General features: G+C 41.6%; 1 protein-coding gene across 1 annotated transcript in view; it reads left to right on the forward strand.

Moving 5' to 3' along the window:
• The first annotated feature begins 744 nt into the window (after positions 1 to 744).
• Positions 745 to 21,360, forward strand: part of nup35 (nucleoporin 35) — a 59,155-nt gene continuing 38,539 nt past the window's right edge. Inside the window, exons 1-6 of the mRNA XM_034186816.1 lie at positions 745 to 802; positions 13,064 to 13,219; positions 13,290 to 13,420; positions 17,413 to 17,470; positions 20,102 to 20,210; positions 20,296 to 20,365. Of these exons, the coding sequence (XP_034042707.1) occupies positions 790 to 802; positions 13,064 to 13,219; positions 13,290 to 13,420; positions 17,413 to 17,470; positions 20,102 to 20,210; positions 20,296 to 20,365 (537 nt within the window). The 5' untranslated portion in view covers positions 745 to 789. The remainder of the gene's footprint in view (positions 803 to 13,063; positions 13,220 to 13,289; positions 13,421 to 17,412; positions 17,471 to 20,101; positions 20,211 to 20,295; positions 20,366 to 21,360) is intronic.

A 21,360-nucleotide genomic window follows, 5' to 3' on the forward strand; every position in this document is an offset into this window, starting at 1 on the left:
TATGTTTATTTGAATAAAGCTTTGGTGGAACAATTTGATTCTGTCTGTGCCACTACTTGTACAATGTAAACAGCTCTGGTCATGTGACAAATTGCACTACGCACTTGATATCTGCTGCATTCTGTAATGTCGACCAGAGGGGAGGGGGTTTACACAGGGTGTGTTCAGGTTGGGAGGGGGGGTCTGCAGAGATGTTCCGAGATGTTCTGCCACCGGTATAAGTCCTGGATGGAGGGCAGGTTGGCTCCGGTGACCTTTGCTGCAGACCCGACAGTTGGTTGAAGACAAACCCATGCTGGTTCTCTGTGGAGCTACGAAGGGCATCCGGTGTAAAACTTGTGCCAAATCAACATGCAGCTCCATTTACTGTGGCGACCCCTAGTGAAAAATTGGAGAAGCTGAGGAGACTAGTTACAATTATGTAGATGAACTTCACAAGCAGACAGATATATAAAGATTTAAAACGTCTGTTAATATGAATTCCACCATGTTGGTGTGGATTTTATTCAGACTAAAGATGCTGCTGAAAGTGAATGTTCAAAGACAAACAATTTGCATAAAACACATCGCAAACATAAAACAGATAAGCGAACAGCACACATGAAAACCTGTAGGCAGAATCTACACTAACGTTATTGGTTCAAACTGGTTTTGCTGATTTGATGGGATCGAGATTGTTTTCACCTGCTTGATCTCGTTTCACACTCCAGTCCAGCTGGCGGCGGCGATGCAGCCGTATGGTGATCAACGTAGAAGAAGAAAAGAAGCTAAAGAAGAAGAAGAAGAAACATGGAACTTCAGGGTGAGTTTTCTTTTTGTAGATTTTTTTTTTTACATTTTTGTCAGACTTTCTGCGACAAAAGTCTTTCAGTGGAAATCTGGACAGTTTGATTTTTACACTGTCCCACATAATCAGAATTTATGCGCCAGTCGGTGTAAAAGAACAAACAGAAAAACGAATTCAAATTAAAGCTAATGGCGCTAACACTGTCAGCAGCAGGTTTTTGTTTTTTGGACAAAGAAACGTCTGAATCTTTGTAGCGGTTCCATGGACACACTTTAGCACAACAGGCAAAACTGAAAACTTCTGGGTGTGGACCCGGACCGTGTTGGAAGTCTGACCTGTCACGTTTTGAAGTTTATTAATCACTCTGACGACCCCACATGGGACATGAGAGTACAGAATACAATAAATATATAAAAGAATAACTGTACAGTGAACATGCGTAGCTCACACGTCATGCAGAGTTCCAGCTCTGCATCCTTAAATAAAAACAGCTGTTATCTACTTAGAAGCGCAACATGATACATAAAAAAACCCCACTAAAAATAACTGTTATAAGTTTAACCTAACTGGACGAATAACTAGTCTGCCACAATTTGTAGTTGTAGAAGTACTTGTCTGAGGTAGCATGGGACACACAAAATTATATAAATTGTGGAAGTAGTACATCACAGCATTCACAGGCTTAGAATTTTTTAATTTAGTGATTCTCTTAAAGTTGAACAGTGAGAACATGGTATGGATATTTGCATTTCCCATATGTTTTTTCCCCAGGTACTTTTCCCTAATTACATCGAAATACTCACACCTGAATAAGTATTGCAGTTCATCACCAACCTCATCCAAGTCACACATTGGACATTATCATCCCCCCCGCCAATAAAAGTGACTCCTATTTACAGGTGGTTCCTACAATGAAATCTGTATAAGTTTATTCTATCTACGTTGTCCTATTTAAGTAAAGTAAAGTAAATACTCTTCCATATTAAGCTCTCCTTTAAAGATTCTATAGTTATTGCATTGGCTGTTGCTTAGACATATCATTCAATCTGAGTTTTAGAGCCCCCCGTCTGCAAATATAGTAATGGTAAATGTCACACAGGCAGAACCATTTATGATCATTAATACACATATATGCAATTTAATCTTGCAAGACAGAAGGTATGTACTGTGAGTGAACGTGGTGTGTGTGTGTGTGTTTGTGTGTGTGAGAGACCCCCATCCACCCTTCCCGATTAGCCTACAACAGCCTACTCAAAGCCAACCGAAAACTTCTATCAGGAAGGGCAGACCACCCAAACAACACAAAGACAGACAAGAATGAAAGACAAGTAGTGAAGGCAATAGCTGTGAAGTGATAAGTAAGACACTGAGGAGACGGGGCCCCAACCATACCACATACCAGGACAAACAACCACACATGAACAAGTAGTGACTAGTTAGTGAGCATCCATACCCTAATCTAGGACACCAGAGTCTTGATCCCCTTGAGAGCACCCAAAACCTAATTGTGGTGATGGCCACAAACACACAGCCATCCACACACAGAGACCCATATCACAGCTAAATATCCGATCACTAAGGTGGTTGGTGTGTTGGGCCAAGACAAAAATACAGAACCTTAACATATAACGTGGACCACTCTGGCACGTCAGAAGCCAACTGCACGCAACAACAGAATTGTTTCCAGGACGCAGGGCCCCAGGACAAACCAGGAGAAAAAGGCAGCGGAAGGGCACAGGGGCCAGGAAGGGCAGCCACCGGGGTAGCACGACGAACCACTAGGGGAACAGCCCGGCGGTGCCTGAATGCAACCCCCCCCCCCCCCCCCCCCCAAAGGAAGCACAGGAAGCAACCCCATACCTAAGGGAAGCTCACAGGGCACTGGCAATGGCCCAACATAAGGAGGGCCCCACAACCACACCACCCGGACCATGGCCCCTAAAGGGAGGAGCGAGCAGCGGCAGGGACGGGGAGCAAAGGAGACACTGCAACCAAACCAAAAGCGCGGGAAGCCTGAGAGGAAGGGAATGGTGCTTAGCAAATAAAAATTCTTTTTATTGCAATATTGGGTGACTGGACCATCACTCATCGCATGTAGAATTGTAGGAGATGGATTGCAATTCTTCATTACATCCCTCAGCACTGGTTCCATGTGGGCCCACACAGCTCTTTCATCGTGCCTAAGGGATGCGGAGATGGTTGGATAGGACTGTGAGCCTGCTGCTGTATAAGCCATACATGTATGGCCTGCACTCTTTGGCTTGGTGCAACCAGTTGTAGTGATGTTTGGTGAGGCTGTCGAGCTTCTGATTGAAAATGGTCAACAGTTCAGCACAGGTTCCAGTTTGTGTTTCTTTAAGAAAATTCATGTATGTTTTTGGCCCCTCTGACACAGATTTTCTGATCCACTGACACCATGTTATGGTCTCTTCTGTCTGTGGTATTGGAAATTCATTTCAATTTCGAGCAGACTCAATACATGCATGAAAATTCAGTAGGTATATCTTATATATTATATTCCAATTCTAAGGTGGAACTATGCCAGTATACAAATGTATATCTAATTATCATATACCTATAAATGATACACCAATATGATTGGATAAAACACTAAAGAATAAATAGCAATACACCCTTTTCACGGACGGATAATATTTTTCATACCACCCGAGTAATCAGCCAATCAGGACAGCAGAGCGGCGCCACGACAAAGAGCCGCGGTCAGAGGATCTGTGAAATACTGGTGAGTCACTATTAATAATTTCTTACGTGTCCAACCTTGTAGGTTGATCGTTAAAATTAAATGTTAGTCCTAAAAGCCATCATAATTATTTATAGGAAAATGTTCTATTTTTTTTTTCTACTAAGGTTTGAACTTTGAGAGTTTATACAGGAGAGAAAAGTGAGAAAATGTTCATGCCTGTTGGAGAAAAGTGTATAAAGTGTGTTGTGAGGGGTTTTACAGCCTTTAAACATCTATAATAATTGTAAAAATAACGCTGACTACTTCGCGGATTTCGCCTATCGCAGGTTATTTTAGAACGTAACTCCCTTTTGCGGCCTTGCAGTTTCTCAGATTTTTTTTAGTGCAATTTTGCATGCTGCTTCTTTTTTTTTTTTTTTTTTTTTTTTTTTTTTTACAGCGCATTGTGTTGTGCATCCTTATCAGGCGGGCGATTGCTCTCACTGCCTCCGATTCGCTTCTGAGTCTGTGGACTTGGTAAGCACCGCAGCGGGCCACTCACACCGCCCCCCTGTCTGCTGTGCCAAGCTGTATGCAGCAACAGGTCCAGAGACACTCGCTATTTTGATGCACAGCGCCTGCTGCATGGTCTCGGTAACCGCAGCCGCAGAGCTCCGTGGCCATGACTTGGATTCTTTGCGGGTCCCGCATCCGTACCAAAAACCATACAACCTGAGGCCATTTTTATTGTACCAGTTCCACTCCAGTTTTAGTTTTAATCATTAGTTTCTGGTTTTTCCCCTTTTGATTTGTTACAGTAGTTCTGTGAGATCAAATTTTAAGGTTATGCTACTAGCTTATAAAATTGTTCAGACTGGCACCTCCCTACTTAGCTGACCTAATTAAACTGTACGTACCGGCCTGGGCTCTGCCTTTGCAGGGTGCAGGACTACAACCCCTGGCAAAAATGATGGAATCACAGGCCTCTGAGGATGTTCATTCAGTTGTTTAATTTTGTAGAAAAAAGCAGATCACAGACATGACACAAAACTAAAGTCATTTCAAATGGCAACTTTCTGGCTTTAAGAAACACTATAAGAAATCAGGAAAAAAAATTGTGGCAGTCAGTAACAGTTACTTTTTTTAGACCAAGCAGAGGGAAAAAAAATATGGAATCACTCAGTTCTGAGGAAAAAATGATGGAATCATGAAAAACAAAAGAACGCTCCAACACATCACTAGTATTTTGTTGCACCACCTCTGGCTTTTCTAACAGCTTGCAGTCTCTCAGGCATGGACTTAATGAGTGACAAACAGTACTCTTCATCAATCTGGCTCCAACTTTCTCTGATTGCTGTTGCCAGATCAGCTTTGCAGGTTGGAGCCTTGTCATGGACCATTTTCTTCAACTTCCACCAAAGATTTTCAATTGGATTACGATCCGGACTAATTGCAGGCCATGACATTGACCCTATGTGTCTTTTTGCAAGGAATGTTTTCACAGTTTTTGCTCTATGGCAAGATGCATTATCATCTTGAAAAATGATTTCATCATCCCCAAATATCCTTTCAGTTGATGGGATAAGAAAAGTGTCCAAAATATCAATGTAAACTTGTGCATTTATTGATGATGTAATGACAGCCATCTCCCCAGTGCCTTTACCTGACATGCAGCCCCATATCATCAATGACTGTGGAAATTTACATGTTCTCTTCTGGCAGTCATCTTTATAAATCTCATTGGAACGGCACCAAACAAAAGTTCCAGCATCATCACCTTGCCCAATGCAGATTCGAGATTCATCACTGAATATGACTTTCATCCACAGTCCACGTTGCTTTTCCTTAGCCCATTGTAACCTTGTTTTTTTCTGTTTAGGTGTTAATGATGGCTTTTGTTTAGCTTTTCTGTATGTAAATCCAATTTCCTTTAGGCGGTTTCTTACAGTTCGGTCACAGACGTTGACTCCAGTTTCCTCCCATTCGTTCCTGATTTGTTTTGTTGTGCATTTTCGATTTTTGAGACATATTGCTTTAAGTTTTCTGTCTTGACGCTTCGATGTCTTCCTTGGTCTACCAGTATGTTTGCCTTTAACAACCTTCCCATGTTGTTTGTATTTGGTCCAGAGTTTAGACACAGCTGACTGTGAACAACCAACATCTTTTGCAACATTGCGTGATGATTTACCCTCTTTTAAGAGTTTGATAATCCTCTCCTTTGTTTCAATTGACATCTCTCGTGTTGGAGCCATGATTCATGTCAGTCCACTTGGTGCAACAGCTCTCCATGGTGTGATCACTCCTTTTTAGATGCTGACTAATGAGCAGATCTGATTTGATGCAGGTGTTAGTTTTGGGGATGAAAATTTACAGGGTGATTCCATCATTTATTCCTCAGAATTGAGTGAGTCCATATTTTTTTTCCCTCTGCTTGGTCTAAAAAAAGTAACCGTTACTGACTGTCACAATTTTTTTTTTTCCTGATTTCTTATAGTGTTTCTTAAAGCCAGAAAGTTGCCATTTGAAATTACTTTAGTTTTGTGTCATGTCTGTGATCTGCTTTTTGTCTACAAAATTAAACATCTGAATGAACATCCTTTTTTGATTGGGCATTTTCCAAATGTGAAGCTAAGACATCAGGCAGTCTAGCTTTGAGTTCAGTCTTAGTTGGGGAGTTGATGCATCGCTGTAGTGATATATAAGGTTGTTGTTCCACTAATCACGGATAGCGAAACTGTAAACTTAATAAGTGCGTGATCAGAGACCACTAATGTACGAGGCATGATGTCAATATTCGTGACAGCAATACCACGTGCGAGAACCAGATCCAGGGTATTTCCACTAATGTGCAGCAAATCCTGAATGCATTGCTGAAATCCTAATGCATCCACAATTTCCATAAATGATTTGCAAAGAGGATCAGACGTCTTATTTATATGAATGTTAAAGTCACCAATGATCAGAATGTTATCTGCACTAGTTGACATGTTAGAGGCGAACACACCAAATTCATCTAAGAATTCAGAATATGGGCCAGGAGGCCTATATACAGTGACAAAGTAATACAGCAGATTTTTATTCTTCTGATCTTGGCAATGCGTAGCGTCGTCGGCAGAGCGGAGAATCAGATGCTCAAACGAGTTATGTTTGTGACCCCCAACAGCTAATAAACTAAACCTAGATTTATAAATAAGAGCAATACCCCCGCCTTGCTTTGCATCACAAGGGAAGTGATTAAATGTATACACCGGTGGGGAGGATGGCTGTAGGTTTAAGCCGGATTTCACATAACCCAATCATATCTAAGTGATGATCAATAATTAGATCATTAATCAACAATGATTTTGAGGACAGTGATCTTAATGAGACCCAGACTAAAGACCTTAGTGGGGTTGACAGTTGGACTGTTTGGGTTTAGGAGTGGTTCCAGAGTAGCATATATAAGATGCCAAGAAGTAGGTTTAGTTTTGAGATGCATTTGGGGAGGTGATGGTCTCGTGGTTAAGGTGTTGGGCTTGAGACCAGAGGATCCTCGGTTCAAATCCCAGGCTGACGGGAAAATCACTCAGGGACCTTGGACAAGGTTCTTAATCCCCTAGTTGCTCTCGGTGTGTAGTGGGCGCCTTGAATGGCAGCAGCCTCACATCGAGGTGAATGTGAGGCATTGATGTGTAAAGTGCTTTGAGCGTCTGATGCAGATGGAAAAGCGCGTTATAAATGCAGTCCATTTACTATGCAGGTTGTAGGTAGCAGATTCAAAATACTTGATATTGCTGGAACAGGCAGCGGGCCATCCTCAATTTCAACGTCATCCAATGTAGTAATGGGTATTATGTTTGCAAAGCATATCCCTCTATGATTTTTATGGACACGTCTGTGGAAACTGGGCATAAAAGAAACAAAAACAACCTTGTAGAGATTAGAAGGACGTCAATTGACTTCCGGGATGACGAGGAGCCGAGTAACAGCATAACTTTTGAGCTCCATGACGGTCCGTCACCCCCCTGACAAAAAAACTACTAAAATTCAAACGAATGTTTCATTAAAATGTCAGGGGGCAATAAGAAGAAGATAAGAACAACTGTACAAGAAACTGCGAAAGACAGAGAAGGTACGCTCACGGAGATCACGGAAGCTAACCCTGAAGTTAGTAAATTAGCTGAAAATACGACCATGGATGCTATTCAAGCTAATATTTTGGCAGCGCTGAAGAATGTTCAAGATGACATTAAAAGAGAGTTTAACGACAAAATTGACTTTCTTAAAGCCGAGGTGAGCGCTTTCAGAGAAGAAATGGCAAATCGCATGGATGGGCTCAACGCCGATTTAAACAACGTTACACAGAGAGTCGAGGAAGTCGAGCAGAGATTGGCCGACATGGAAGAGTTCAGTGTTGATGTTAATGATGCATTGGAGCACACATTACAACTGCAGATGGATCTGCAAACAAGATTGGTGGGCATCGAATCTCAGACACGCAGAAATAATATTAGAATCCATGGGATTGCGGAGGAGGCTGAAGGAACAAATATCCAAGCATTCATGGAAAATTTTATAAAAGCAGAGCTCGACCTCCCTGAAGCCAATTTGGCAATACAGCGATGCCACCGCTCACTCAGCTCCAAACCTCCACATGGAGCTAATCCTAGATCCATCGTGATCCACTTTCTTGAACACAGGATGAAAGAGTTAGTGCTCTGCTCCGCGTGGCGTAAAGGCAACATTCAATTCAGTGGAAGACGGATTTACTTTGACCAAGATTACCCAAGTGACATACTGTTCAAGCGCAGAGCTTATAACCATGTGAAAAAAATACTCAAGGAAAAGGGTTGCCGCTTCCAAACTTTGCATCCAGCCAGACTATGTGTGCTCTTTGGCACGGACGGAGACAGCGCTATTTACAACAATGTGGAGGATGCTTCAAAGGACCTGGAGAGAAGAGGGATTTTGCCATCACGATCAGAAAATATAACGGATGAGACAGTTGCACCGCCCACCGGAGCAAAGCGACCTAAATTCATGCGAATGACAAAGAAGCAGAGCAAAGGAGAGCTGATGAAGAGTATCCAAGAAAGATTGAGCGCATTTAAACGGAACACAGTCTAATGCATTGACCTACGTAAAGAAGAATAGTACAGCCGAACTGTAAAGTGAGTTCTAAAGACGATTGACGGACCGTTGGAGAAAGAGCTTCCTCACCTTCTGCTGTCACAATGGACAAGAGGAGCGGAGGGACAGCGCAGAGAGGGTTCCCCTATTTTTATAGGAAATTCCCTCTCAACATTGAAGGTGGACTTTTCCTTCACCAGTGGAGGTCACATATGTTCAATGTTCGTATCTTTTTTTTTTTCTCTCTTTTTAAGCAGACCCTTTTGTGTTATTTGGAGCATCTATTAGGATATAATTTATATTTTGTCAATGTTAGATAAGCAGAAATATACAGTCATCACTCTTAATGTAAATGGCCTACATAGCCCTATCAAAAGAAGCAAAGTGATTGCAAAAATGAAAAGAGAAAGATACGATATATTTTGGCAAGAGACGCACCTTTCGGCCACGGAGCATGAGAAAATACGTAAAATGGGCTTTAACAATATGTATTATTCTTCCGTTAACAAAGAGGAGTAGCTATTTTAATACCAAATAGAGTACATTTTCAGTGTACCGCACAGATAAGTGATAAAGATGGATGTTACATATTAGTAAAAGGTCATATAGATAACAAAGAAGTAACATTATTGAATGTATATAGACCACCAGGAAAAGATAAGAATAAAATTAAGAGAATATTTGACCTTATTGCGACAGAAACATCTGGAGTACTTATATGTGCGGGGGATTGGAACACTTGTCTCAACCCCTATATCGATTCCTCTAGTAAAAACAAAAAGCTCCAAACCGAAACAAACCTTATCAAAAAAATGCTTTATGAATTAGGGTTAATGGATGTATGGAGAAATCTATATCCTTCCGGAAAAAGTTATACATTTTACTCACACTCTCATCAAATACATTCAAGACTGGATTATTTTTTTATGTCAACGTCGGATAGACACAGAATAATAAAATGTACCATAGGGGTTAGAGACGTGTCTGACCATGCAGAAGTCTGTCTGACACTCCATTTAGATAATGATAGAAAAGAATCCCTATGGAGGTTTAATACGAGCCTCCTTAAAGACGGAAAATTCTTAGATTTCACGAAAAGAGAGTTTAAAGACTATATGGACCATAATAACAATGAGGAGACCTCTCCTAGCATTGTATGGGATGCCTTAAAGGCAGTGTTAAGGGGTAAATTAATTATGTGGTCCTCATTAAAGAAAAAAGAAAAAGAATGTAGTATCAAAAAAACACTCGACAAACTGAAAAATTAGAAATTGAACATATCCAAAATAAAGACAATGCCATTTTAAAAAGGATTGATGAAACAAGACATAGTTTGAACAAATTATATGAGGACCAAATAGAAAAGAAAGCCAAATTTATGAAACAAAGCTATTATGAAAATGGCCCAAAATCAAAGAAACTTCTTGCATGGAGAATACGTAAACAACAGACGGAAAGATTTGTGAACGGGGTGAGGAGCCCTACTGATAATAAAATGTGCTATGATTTGAAGAGTATTCAAAAGTCTTTTGTAGCATACTACCGACAGCTGTATGCTCAGCCACATCTACAGAACCCACAACTTATAAATTGTTTTCTTTCACAGCTGGATTTACCATCTATAGGAACTGAACAAAATGCCATTTTAAATAGTGAAATAACAGAGGAAGAAATCAACAAAGTTATTTCTAAATTAAAAGGAAATAAAATGGCTGGAGAAGATGGTTACCCAGCAGAATGGTATAAATACTTCAGAGATCAAATAACCCCTTGTCTCAAAAAATGTTTTAATTATATTCTAAAAGGTGGAAAGATTCCACCTTCTTGGAGAAGAGCAGTTATATCTGTAATTCACAAACCTGGTAAAGACAAAACACAATGCGGTTCTTATCGACCAATATCCGTTTTAAACATTGATTACTGCATATTTGCGACAATATTGGCTAAAAGACTCGAAGTTCTGATTCCAGAACTGACCGACGCTGATCAATGTGGTTTTGTACATGGCAGACAAACACACGATAATATTAGACGGGCTCTTCACCTCATTTATAACATGAAAAGATTAGAATCTGTTGCAGTTAGTTTCGACGCTGAAAAAGCATTTGACTCTGTCAGTTGGGAATATCTTTACCTAACCCTTAACAGATTTGGTTTCAATACAAATATAATTAACTGTTTAAAATCATTATATGAACTACCTTCGGCCAGAATTAAGATAAATGGGGACCTTTCAGATACTGTATATTTGGAAAGGGGCTGTCGTCAAGGTTGCCCCCTTAGCGCTAGTCTATTTGCACTTTTTATTGAACCCCTGGCTCAGGCTATCAGAGAACATAAAGACATCTCAGGTATCGAAATAGGAGACACTACATACAAAATTTGTTTATATGCAGATGACATCCTCTTGACATTAACCAATCCGACGACCAGTTTATCCAATCTGTTGACACTACTGTCTGAATACGGTTCATACTCTGGGTATAAATTAAATTTACAGAAAACACAAATTATTACCTTTAATTATCAACCACCCATAGAAATTTCTAAAGAGATAAATATCAACTGGAAAGGCAACATTATTAAATACCTTGGAATATCGATACCAAAGGATATATCTTCACTTTATGATGAAAATTATAGAAAATACACAGCTAATATTAAAGTAGACCTACAATGATGGGCATTAAAACCAATGAATATGTACGATAGGATTGAGACAGTTAAAATGAATTTATTACCAAGGTTCCTTTACCTATTTCAAGCGTTGCCAATTGAAATAACTTTCACACAATTTAAGGAGTGGAACAAAATGTTATCAAACTTCATATGGGGAAACAAAAAACCAAGAATACGACTGCAGACTTTACAGTTACAGAAAGAACAGGGTGGTTTAGCCTTACCATGTTTAGAAAGTTACAATAAAGCTGCGCAAATACGAATATTGTTGAACTGGTGTGACCTTAGATATGAAGCTAAATGGAAAAAGATAGATCAAACATATTTTGATATACCACTACAAGCTATGGTTGGTGACAAACCACTATTGAAAACATATTCAAAATCTTGTTTGATCCCTCCTTGGATAAAATCTCCAATGAACGAATGGATTAAAATACTTAAAAATAAGAACGTTGAATTCAAAGCTAAGATATTACGCTGGCCAGCTTACGATTCCGAATTTTTGCCAGCCAAAATTGATAGCATGTTTCAACAATGGCCACAGGAGGGCATAACGAGCTATTGGGTCATAACAACAAAAGGTACACTGAAAGGTTTCTCGGAGCTTTTAGATAAACATAATCTGAATAGACATGACCTTTTTAGATATTTTCAACTAAGACATTACTTTAATAAGAAAATTAAATATGAAGGAGAAGAGGAGTATTTGGTGAAACATTTCCTTGCGGCTTGTAAAGGTAACGCACCAAAGAAACAAATAACAACAATATATAAAGGTGTACAAGCACTTAAGAATATTTCTACTATGTATATTAAAGAAGCATGGGAAAATGAAGCCAATATCATAATAACAGAGAAAGAGTGGCTTGGTATATGCAAAACTGTTACGATTACTACCTGTTCTGGTTTTTGGAGGGAATTTGCATGGAAGACTGTAACACTTTTTTGTCACACCACATATCAAAAGTAAGCAGTGTAACGACCCCGTAAAAGCCTATTGTTGGAGAGAATGTGGACATACCAAAGCAGGACATTTTCACATACTCTGGGACTGTGTGAAGATCGCACCCTATTGGACAACGGTGATAACAACAATTCAAAACATTATTGGATTAACTGTGTCAAATGGATTTATTGAAATATTTTTGGGATATATCTCTTGTGAATTGCCTAAATCACAAAAATATCTTTGTCTATCTTGCTGGCTGGAGCAAAAAAAAGCGATTACTAGGAAATGGCTGAGTAAAGATGTACCTTCACTCCACGATTGGGTTAATGTGGTTAACGAAATTCAAGAAATGGAGAGGATGACTTTTTTACTGAGATTGTCTGTCGAGAAATGTAACAGATATTGGGAGAAATGGGAACGATTCACTCGTTCACTGAATCTTTAAAAGATGACGTACTATATAGTGTGTTATACATTATCACTATATGTTCATATAGTTGATGCCCAATTTTATTTTCTTTCTCTTTTTTTTTTTTTTTTTTTTCTTCCAAGAGGTCTGCTTGTTATTACCATTGTTCAACATCCAAAAATAAAAATAAAGTATAAAAAAAAAAAAAAAAAAAAAAAAAGGACGTCAATTGAGCAAACATGCTGTTGGGAGCAAGTTGCCACCATTTGTTGTTAGTTTGAGATTGTCACTGAGTCTGGTCTGCTGCAGAGTTCTTGCTGTCAGGGTGTTTTTCCTTAATGTCATAAATATATGATAGAAGGCCCGGTCAGGGTGTAAACCTTGCTGGGGTCTTGTAATTTTGTATAAATTAACTGAACTGGACTCTCTGTACTTGTTTCTCAGTGGGATTTGAACCGATGGCCTTGGGTTCTCCTTTGTCTCCTAAACCAGCCTCTGGAGCTCAGTTTCTGCCCGGATTCCTGATGGGTGACCTTCCAGCTCCAGCTAGCCCCCAGCCCCGCCCATTCAGCCTGGCCACACCCACTGTGGAGAGCAGCAGTGAGTAGTAAACCACACCCCCTGATTTCATGACATCTGTTTGTTGATTGTTTGCATTTTGTCGCTGTAGCAGCAGCAGCTGGTTCCACTCCCCAGCACGTCATCCCCACACCCAAGGACAACAAAAGTGGAGCCCCGCCTGTTCGCAGTATCCATGATGACCTGGTTGCTGTGACCTTGCCCCTCAGTGCACGCAAGCAGGTTAGTCTACAGAACCGCCCTGAGTACACATACAGTTCCTCATTGATTCCAGGAACAGGAACTATGCTGCAGTCAAACAAAGTGGCTCAGCTGTGATGAAGGTCAGCTGAACCGTACCTACTGAGGCTTACGTGGTCATTAAAGTCATTAAGAAACTTAAAGGGGACTCGGAAAGAGCAATCAGTCCTCTTCATATTAATCCTAAAACCAAATTCTAATCCTTAGTCCACCCTATGAGCCCAACACCATCCAAAAAATGTTTTTAATCCTTTGGATTCACATCATTAACTGCATCTGGACCATCATCCACAAACACAGATACGGTCGTGGGATCCTGAACATTTACCTTTGATCCTAATTATGACTGTGATCCTGAACTTTGTTCATGCAAGCCACAGCTTAGGGGGCGGGGCATATAGGATTCTGCTTGTCTATTCATGTCTTGTAAGCACAATCATTCCTAAACTGGTTTATGGACTTAAGTGAAACGTCACACAATGGAACACACTGTGTGAAGAACTGCGTGAAGGCAAATAATTTCAGTACAAAGTTGTTATGGTGAAATTATTTGACTTATCAAGGTTTCTAAAGTCATAGCTACAGAAGACTCTTAAATCCTTCAGGGTGTCTATGTGGCTTCCCTTGCTGTTCTTCAGGGTGTCTATGTGGCTTCCCTCGCTGTTCTTCAGGGTGTCTATGTGGCTTCCCTCGCTGTTCTTCAGGGTGTCTATGTGGCTTCCCTCGCTGTTCTTCAGGGTGTCTATGTGACTTCCCTCGCTGTTCTTCAGAGTGCCAGGTAGCTTCCCTCGCTGTTCTTCAGGGTGTCTATGTGGCTTCCCTCGCTGTTCTTCAGGGTGTCTGTGACTTCCCTCGCTGTTCTTCAGAGTGCCAGGTGGCTTCCCTCGCTGTTCTTCAGGGTGTCTATGTGGCTTCCCTCGCTGTTCTTCAGGGTCTCTGTGTGGCTTCCCTCGCTGTTCTTCAGGGTCTCTGTGTGGCTTCCCTCGCTGTTCTTCGGGGTCTCTGTGTGGCTTCCCTCGCTGTTCTTCGGGGTCTCTGTGTGGCTTCCCTTGCTGTTTTTCAGGGTGCCAGGTGGCTTCCCTCGCTGTTCTTCAGAGTGCCAGGTGGCTTCCCTCGCTGTTCTTCAGGGTGTCTGTGGCTTCCCTCGCTGTTCTTCGGGGTCTCTGTGTGGCTTCCCTCGCTGTTCTTCGGGGTCTCTGTGTGGCTTCCCTCGCTGTTCTTCGGGGTCTGTGTGTGGCTTCCCTCGCTGTTTTTCAGGGTGCCAGGTGGCTTCCCTCGCTGTTTTTCAGGGTGCCAGGTGGCTTCCCTCGCTGTTCTCCTTCTTGTACGGTCACTCAGTTTTTGAGAATCTATTGTAAGAGTAACAAACTGATTCAAGATGTTAAAGTTAAATAAGATGCAAATTCAGGGTGAAATGATTAGTCGAGTAACTCAAATAATTCAATTACAAAATATGTTCAAGGCAAATTCTATGCCTTGAAGCTTCGTTTAACGTTGTAGTACATATGCCAGGCCTGTGTGTGGCGCTGCAATGTCCCCAGAAAAAAAGACTACAGCATAACAGCTATTCAAATTAGCAACGATAACTACACCTTTCCAACGCGACACACAGAGTAAAAAAAATGGCCTGTTAAGAGAAAGACGTCCACATTGATCATCTGAAATAGACCTACTGTGCATGTGTTTGTCTATTTTTTTTAAAAACACACAGTCCGCTCTACGTGGGGAGGGACTATTCGGCCGGCTGCTGTCTCTGCCCGGTGTGAGGGGAGCCACTCACACAGCTACAGCTCCGTCCCCGGCCACATTGACAAACAGTTTCTGAAAGAAGATCCTCTCAGCAAAAGTCCACTCTTTCAACTGTGTTTTGCTCAGACTTTTTTGGGCAACACACAACGCTTCACAAACACTGTAGCTCAAAAAAAAAACAAAAAAAAAAACAGACTGCAAGGCTTGCATGTTCAACCTCCAGCTGAAATGCATCTGATGAATCATAGAGAAAGACGGATTGAAAAAAACACACACGCAGGGACCTGGTCCACCAACATAAAAAAAAAAAACACTTAAAAATGGTTAATAAAACAAAATGGAAAGACACATCTCATCGCCATTTCAGCAGAATATCAAGACTTTGATGCAGCGACATTGTGCCAGTGCTTATACTCGATTAATCACCAGAATAATCGATAGAATACTCAGTTACTAAAATAATTGGTAGCTGCAGCCCTAATGCAAATGTGATATTTAATTATAGTGTCCAACATGTTATCGTTGGTCGATATTCTTTGTGCTGAATCACTTCACAAACATAATTTTCAGTTATACAAATGCCTTTTTTTTTAACAAATGAAAAAAGATATTTACAAATACATTTATTTTATTTGCTCTTCACACTCCCATCCAGTAAATGGCAGTGTTCTGTGCATTTTGATGAGGGGGGGTGATGAGAGGAGGCTCGTTTCCCATACTGCCTTTTGGCGCGTGTCGATTAAGGTGCAAACCTTGAGAATTGGCGCATTACTTTAAAAGATATGTGCGATATTTTCACTTCGTAAAAATGACAGAGTTGCTGTCGATAAACTGTCCAGAATTAGTTTTGTTTATAAATAAAACCATGAGTGCAAAGTACATTTCTTTTGATGTCTCCTGCCACCAATTCAATTTCAATTTATTTTCATTTATATACTGGCAAATCACAACAGAGTTGCCTCAAGGTGCTTCACACAAGTAAGGTCTAACTTGTTGATGGGTAAAGGAGAGGGTGGGGAGGGAATGGAGCATGCTTCAGTTTGTCTTTATGAGATGAGATAAGAAACAGCCAATGTTCCCCAGGCCGAAACAAATCCCTCTGTAGGAGACAGTCGGGCAATTTGATCTTCAGGCTTGATAAGCCTGTAATGTTATGGTTTGAGCAGTGAAATCACTTTTTAACAGTTCCACTTGCACAACCAAATCCCAATTATGAACTAAGAATATTCCCAATTATGAATTAAGAATATTCACCGGCCTCTGAAATCTTCAGCTTCATCTGCAAGGCACGCATCTGCTCCATGATGTCATCCAATTTGCGTCTGAGTTAAAGAGTCATCGCAGTCTGAGAATGCACTGCCTTGCCGACCTCGTTAATCATGATGGACAAGCGAGGGGCCATGGTTCTTGATGCCGCCGTCTTGCCAATTTTCCGGTAGATCAGGGCAGCACATAAGCCAAAAAGTACCAGCCCTGCTATCATGAGACCAAAAATGAATAAATCCTTGATGTCCTCAACGGAGAAAGGCACCAAGCATGCCACACGCCAGGAACTCCAGGAGTTGAGAACATAGCCCGCAGGATACGTTCCATCTGGGCAGGTAGGATCCCCTGGTCCTGACCTTCTTGTAGAAAAAATGGTGTCAATAGCGTTCAGAGACCAGCTGATCAATTCCATGGTTAATCCAATAGTAGTCCAATAGATCCAGAATCCAATATAATTTGAGGAATTCACAGTCTGGTGAAGTAGGGACTTGAAGGTTAAAGGCAGAGAACAGAGATAAGGGAGAGTGGAGGAGATGCGACCGCACTCGTCGGAGTTCCAAGCTGAGTAATCCCAAAATGATTTTCCACCATTAGTGTTGTTCCGTGTGAAAAGTAAGTGACGCTTCCTTACAGCAGTGGGCAGGGTGCATCAAGACAAAAGCTCTGGCTCGTTGTTCATTTTGGGTTTGTGATCGCCTTTGGTGTTACTCAGCGGTGCTTAAACTCAAACCTGGCATACCAGTAGCTGAAAGTGTTAGTGGTTAGTTGTAACTTCTGCTAAATTTTTTAGCAGTTTAGCATTATAAAAGTTAACTTTTCAATTAGCAGTTATTGAAGCTAACTTTTTGGTTAGCTGTGCCCACCACTGGTCTGTCTCTCTGATCTGTGTCATCTCTCGATATGTGTCTCCTGCTAACATGATAACATGTTTAAACTGCTGTCTTTCTGACATGTTTCAGGGTTTTCCAGTTGTCCAGTCTCCACTGTCTGCACATCAGGTCTGGAGTCCAGGAGCAGGTGAGCCCTGATCCTACCTGTAGGTCTGAGTCTCCGTCCTGTTAAAGTCCTGGATCCCCACAGTTTGAAATATGTGACTATAGCAGTGAAAATGAAGCTGTTGTGCAGGATGAGAAGATTTGATCAAATATTATTGAATAATGAAAAACAAAATACTTTGAGGTGAAATAAAAGCTGAGTATATGTGAGTTATTGTCACACTGAACATGACATTTCTACTTAGTGTTCAGTAAAACCAGTCAGAGGATGAACACATGAACATTTCTATCAGTCATTAAGAAATACAAATGTAAGGTCCTGTGACAGACCGGCGTCCTGTCAAGGGTATAGCTCGCCTCACGCCCTGTGACTGCTGGAACAGGCTCCAGCCCCCCGTGACCCTTGATTGGAGTAAGCGGGTATAGAAAATAGATGGATGAATGGTCCTGCTCAGTAAATCCCGCTGGAGGAGGCAGTTCTTAAAAAATGAGTGACTGTATAAAAAGTAGACTAGTGAGGAAAGCCACCAAGACACCCAGATGACTGTAATGCAGTTATAGGCTTTTGTGGATATGATTGGAGAAACTGCATAGTGCAACTTTTGTCTTTTGCAGCTCCAGTCGGAGCTTCAGTGTGGAACAAAGAAAACGGGCCGCATCTCCACTCCAGTCACTCGTGTGGCTTCAGGGAAACTGAAGATGAGACTTTCCAACTTTAAGTAAACCTTTCTCTATTCCACCATGAAGCTGTGATTGGAAACACAAACATTAAGATAGATAGACCTTTATTGTCCCCAGGGGGAGATTTGTTTTCACAGCAACTGTCACATAAAAACACATATAGACACAGAACACACATACAAATGACAAGTGATCAGGACATGTTATAAACTGTTTAAAACGGCTATGGCAGAAGGGACAAAGCTTTTACTAAAGCGCGCCCGCTTCCACTTCAGAGTTCTGTACCTGCGACCAGAGGCAGCAGGCAGAAGTAACAGTGGAGAGGATGATCAGAGTCTGTGCTGGTTATCTGGGCCGTGCGTATGACTGCCTTATTGTTGAGTTGTGAGAGGTCCGTGGTGGGCAAGCTGATGATTCTGGATGCTGTGTGAGTGACCTTAATAAGTTTATTTCTGTTGGTGATGGAGAGCATATTGAAGTAACAAGGTGAGCAGTACAGAAGGATGGGTTGAATGATGCTGGAGTATAGCAATAACAAGAGTTTTGGGGTGACAGAAAGGGCACGGAGCTTACGAAGGATATGGAGTCTTTGCTGGGAACGTTTATGGATGTCAATGACATGTTGATCAAAGGTGAGCTTATTGTCCAATATGAGTCCAAGATATTTGAAATGATTGACACGCTCAACTGTTTTGTTATGAATGTTAATGGGGGCCAAGTCCGGGGTGTGTGATTGAGTATGAATCAGTAGCGCCTTAGTCTTGTCCACATTAAGCTCCAAGAAGTTATCCGAGCACCACTTAGTGAAGTGGGTAACAGACTGATGGAAGGCGATTATGGAGTTACTGTCCTTGAGAAGAGCAAGAATGGCTGTGTCATCAGAGTATTTATTTAAAACAAAAAATCAAGATGCTAACAGGAAATAATAATCGGGTAAAGATTTAACAAGTGTTTCCAGTAATAATGCAGACGAGCTGCAGTAAGCAGATCCTATCTGATGCAGCTCCACATATTCACACCTTCTGTAGGTCAGTGAGATAAGGAGCTGGACCTGGGTTTGACTCCCAGTCTGGTACCTGCCTAGGTCCTTGGACAAGATGTGTCGCCTCAGTCCATCCAACTGGAACTGCATACCGGTGTCACTGACCAAACGGTCTCCCCTAAAAATCGGTCCCCCCTGCCTTCACTGCACATGCATCATTTTGGAGTGTCAGCAGCGATTCACCGATTAGCGCCTCATTTCTGCTTAAAACTGACTTTAGAATGATTTAAGAGGGTTTACTTTGCCATCTGATGGTTAATAATCACATTTTTCCCTTTGATTGCTTTGGGTGAAGAGACTCAGACTCGGACGTGCTGCTGTGGTGCTCTGATTATGTGCAGTGAAGGCAGGGCAGCCCAGTTTTTAGGGAGGACTGCTCATCAGTGACACCGACCTCGACTTCGGAAGTAATCTGTGATGGACTGAAGTGCCCTCCAGGGGGAGATATAGAGCCTCATCCATGTTGCAGAATCCAGGACCAACCGGCCTCAGGGCCTGCACGGATCAGTTCAAATTCAGTTTGAACACGAGGACAGTAAGTGATGCTACAGAGAGACAAACAGAGGAAGTGCCTCAGCTAAAGCAACACAGTGATGAACCCTTGCTGTGGTGATGATGTCATCAGGTAACTTTGAGCAGCAGTAAAATCTACAAAACTCCAAAAGAAAAAATTATGACTTCACGTGCAGCAAGTTTCACAGATGTGTGTGTGTGGCCACTTCCTGTTCTGCTCACATCCTGTGGAAGGAAAAACTCCACACAGGAAGGCTTCAGCTTGTATCCTCCTGGACCCTTGTTGGTGTGAGGTCAGAGTGTTAACCACAGCGCCACCATGTGGCTTTGTGCTGTAACTTTAGTCTTCTGCAGTTGTTGGTGGATTCTAACCTACTAACTCAGTAACCAGTGATCCGGGGCTGTGGTGTGTCACAGGTGTGCAGCAGTTGTGTCTGTCTCCAGCCCAGGTGGATCCGTTCTACAGTCAGGGAGAGACGCTGTCGTCTGATGATCAGCTGGACCAGACCTGGGTCACGGTCTTTGGGTATTTATCCCCTAACTGCTGTGTTGACTGTGAGGACGAGATGTTCTGCATGGACGTGGTTACGTATGTCATGTGGCTGTTTCAGGTTCCCGCCGGCCTCGGCCTCTTACATCCTGCTGCAGTTTACTCAGTATGGAAACATCTTGAAGCACACGGTGAGACGCAAACAAACACAGACGGCTTCAGTTTTGTTTCCACTGCACCCCGTCAATTTCCATGTTTTGTCTTGGTCTGGAACCGAGAGTAGTTTGAGGTTCAGTGCCTTTCTCAAGGTCACTTTAACTGACTGACCACAGCTTGTCAAGCAGCCTGTTTTTTTTAGATGCAGTCAGTTCTTCACTGTCGACTTTCATCTTTAATACAAAAATACCACATCGACTATTTAGGAATTACAGTTTTATACACAGTCCCTCCATTTTTTGAGGCCATAAGTGATTGGAAAGACTAAATATGAGGATTCTTTTTCATCCAAATAATTACTCTTCCAGGCCACTTTCTTTCTCAGTCAGGGCATGGACACATGAACATTCAGAGTCTGGTCCTGCTCAGTTCTACCTAGGGTTGGGTATTGAGAACTGGTTCTTTTCGAGAATCATTAAGAAATGATTTGATCCGCCGACATTAATAGCCTTTTTGCTTAACGATTTCCTTATTTCAATTTATTTTCATTTATATTGCGCCAATTCACAACAGAGGTGCCTCAAGGTGCTTCACACAAGTAAGGTCTAACCTTACGAACCCCCAGAACAACAGTGGTAAGAAAAAACTCCCTCTGAGGAAGAAACCTCAAGCAGACCAGACTCAAAGGGCTGAACCTCTACTTGGGCCATGATACAGACATAAATTACAGAACAATTCACAAAATAAATATACAGGAAATGTTGCTGGTGCACAGCACAGGAGGGCTTCAGAAACAGACACCACACCCATCTCTGGATGGAGCTGCACCTCAAACAGAGAAAAAAACAGAATCAGGCATCAGAAAGACAACAGATACAGTATAATTTGTCAGCAGTAAACAACAAGAAAAACAGAAGAAATACTAAGGTGATCGCCGGCCACTAGCCCTAAACTTCACTAAAAGACCCAGAATTTAGATAAAGTTGAGGCCGCGGCACGCTCCGTTTACTAATAGAATGAATTAAGAGTA

This window comes from Thalassophryne amazonica, chromosome 14, assembly GCF_902500255.1.
Source record: "Thalassophryne amazonica chromosome 14, fThaAma1.1, whole genome shotgun sequence".
Classification (NCBI taxonomy): domain Eukaryota; kingdom Metazoa; phylum Chordata; class Actinopteri; order Batrachoidiformes; family Batrachoididae; genus Thalassophryne; species Thalassophryne amazonica.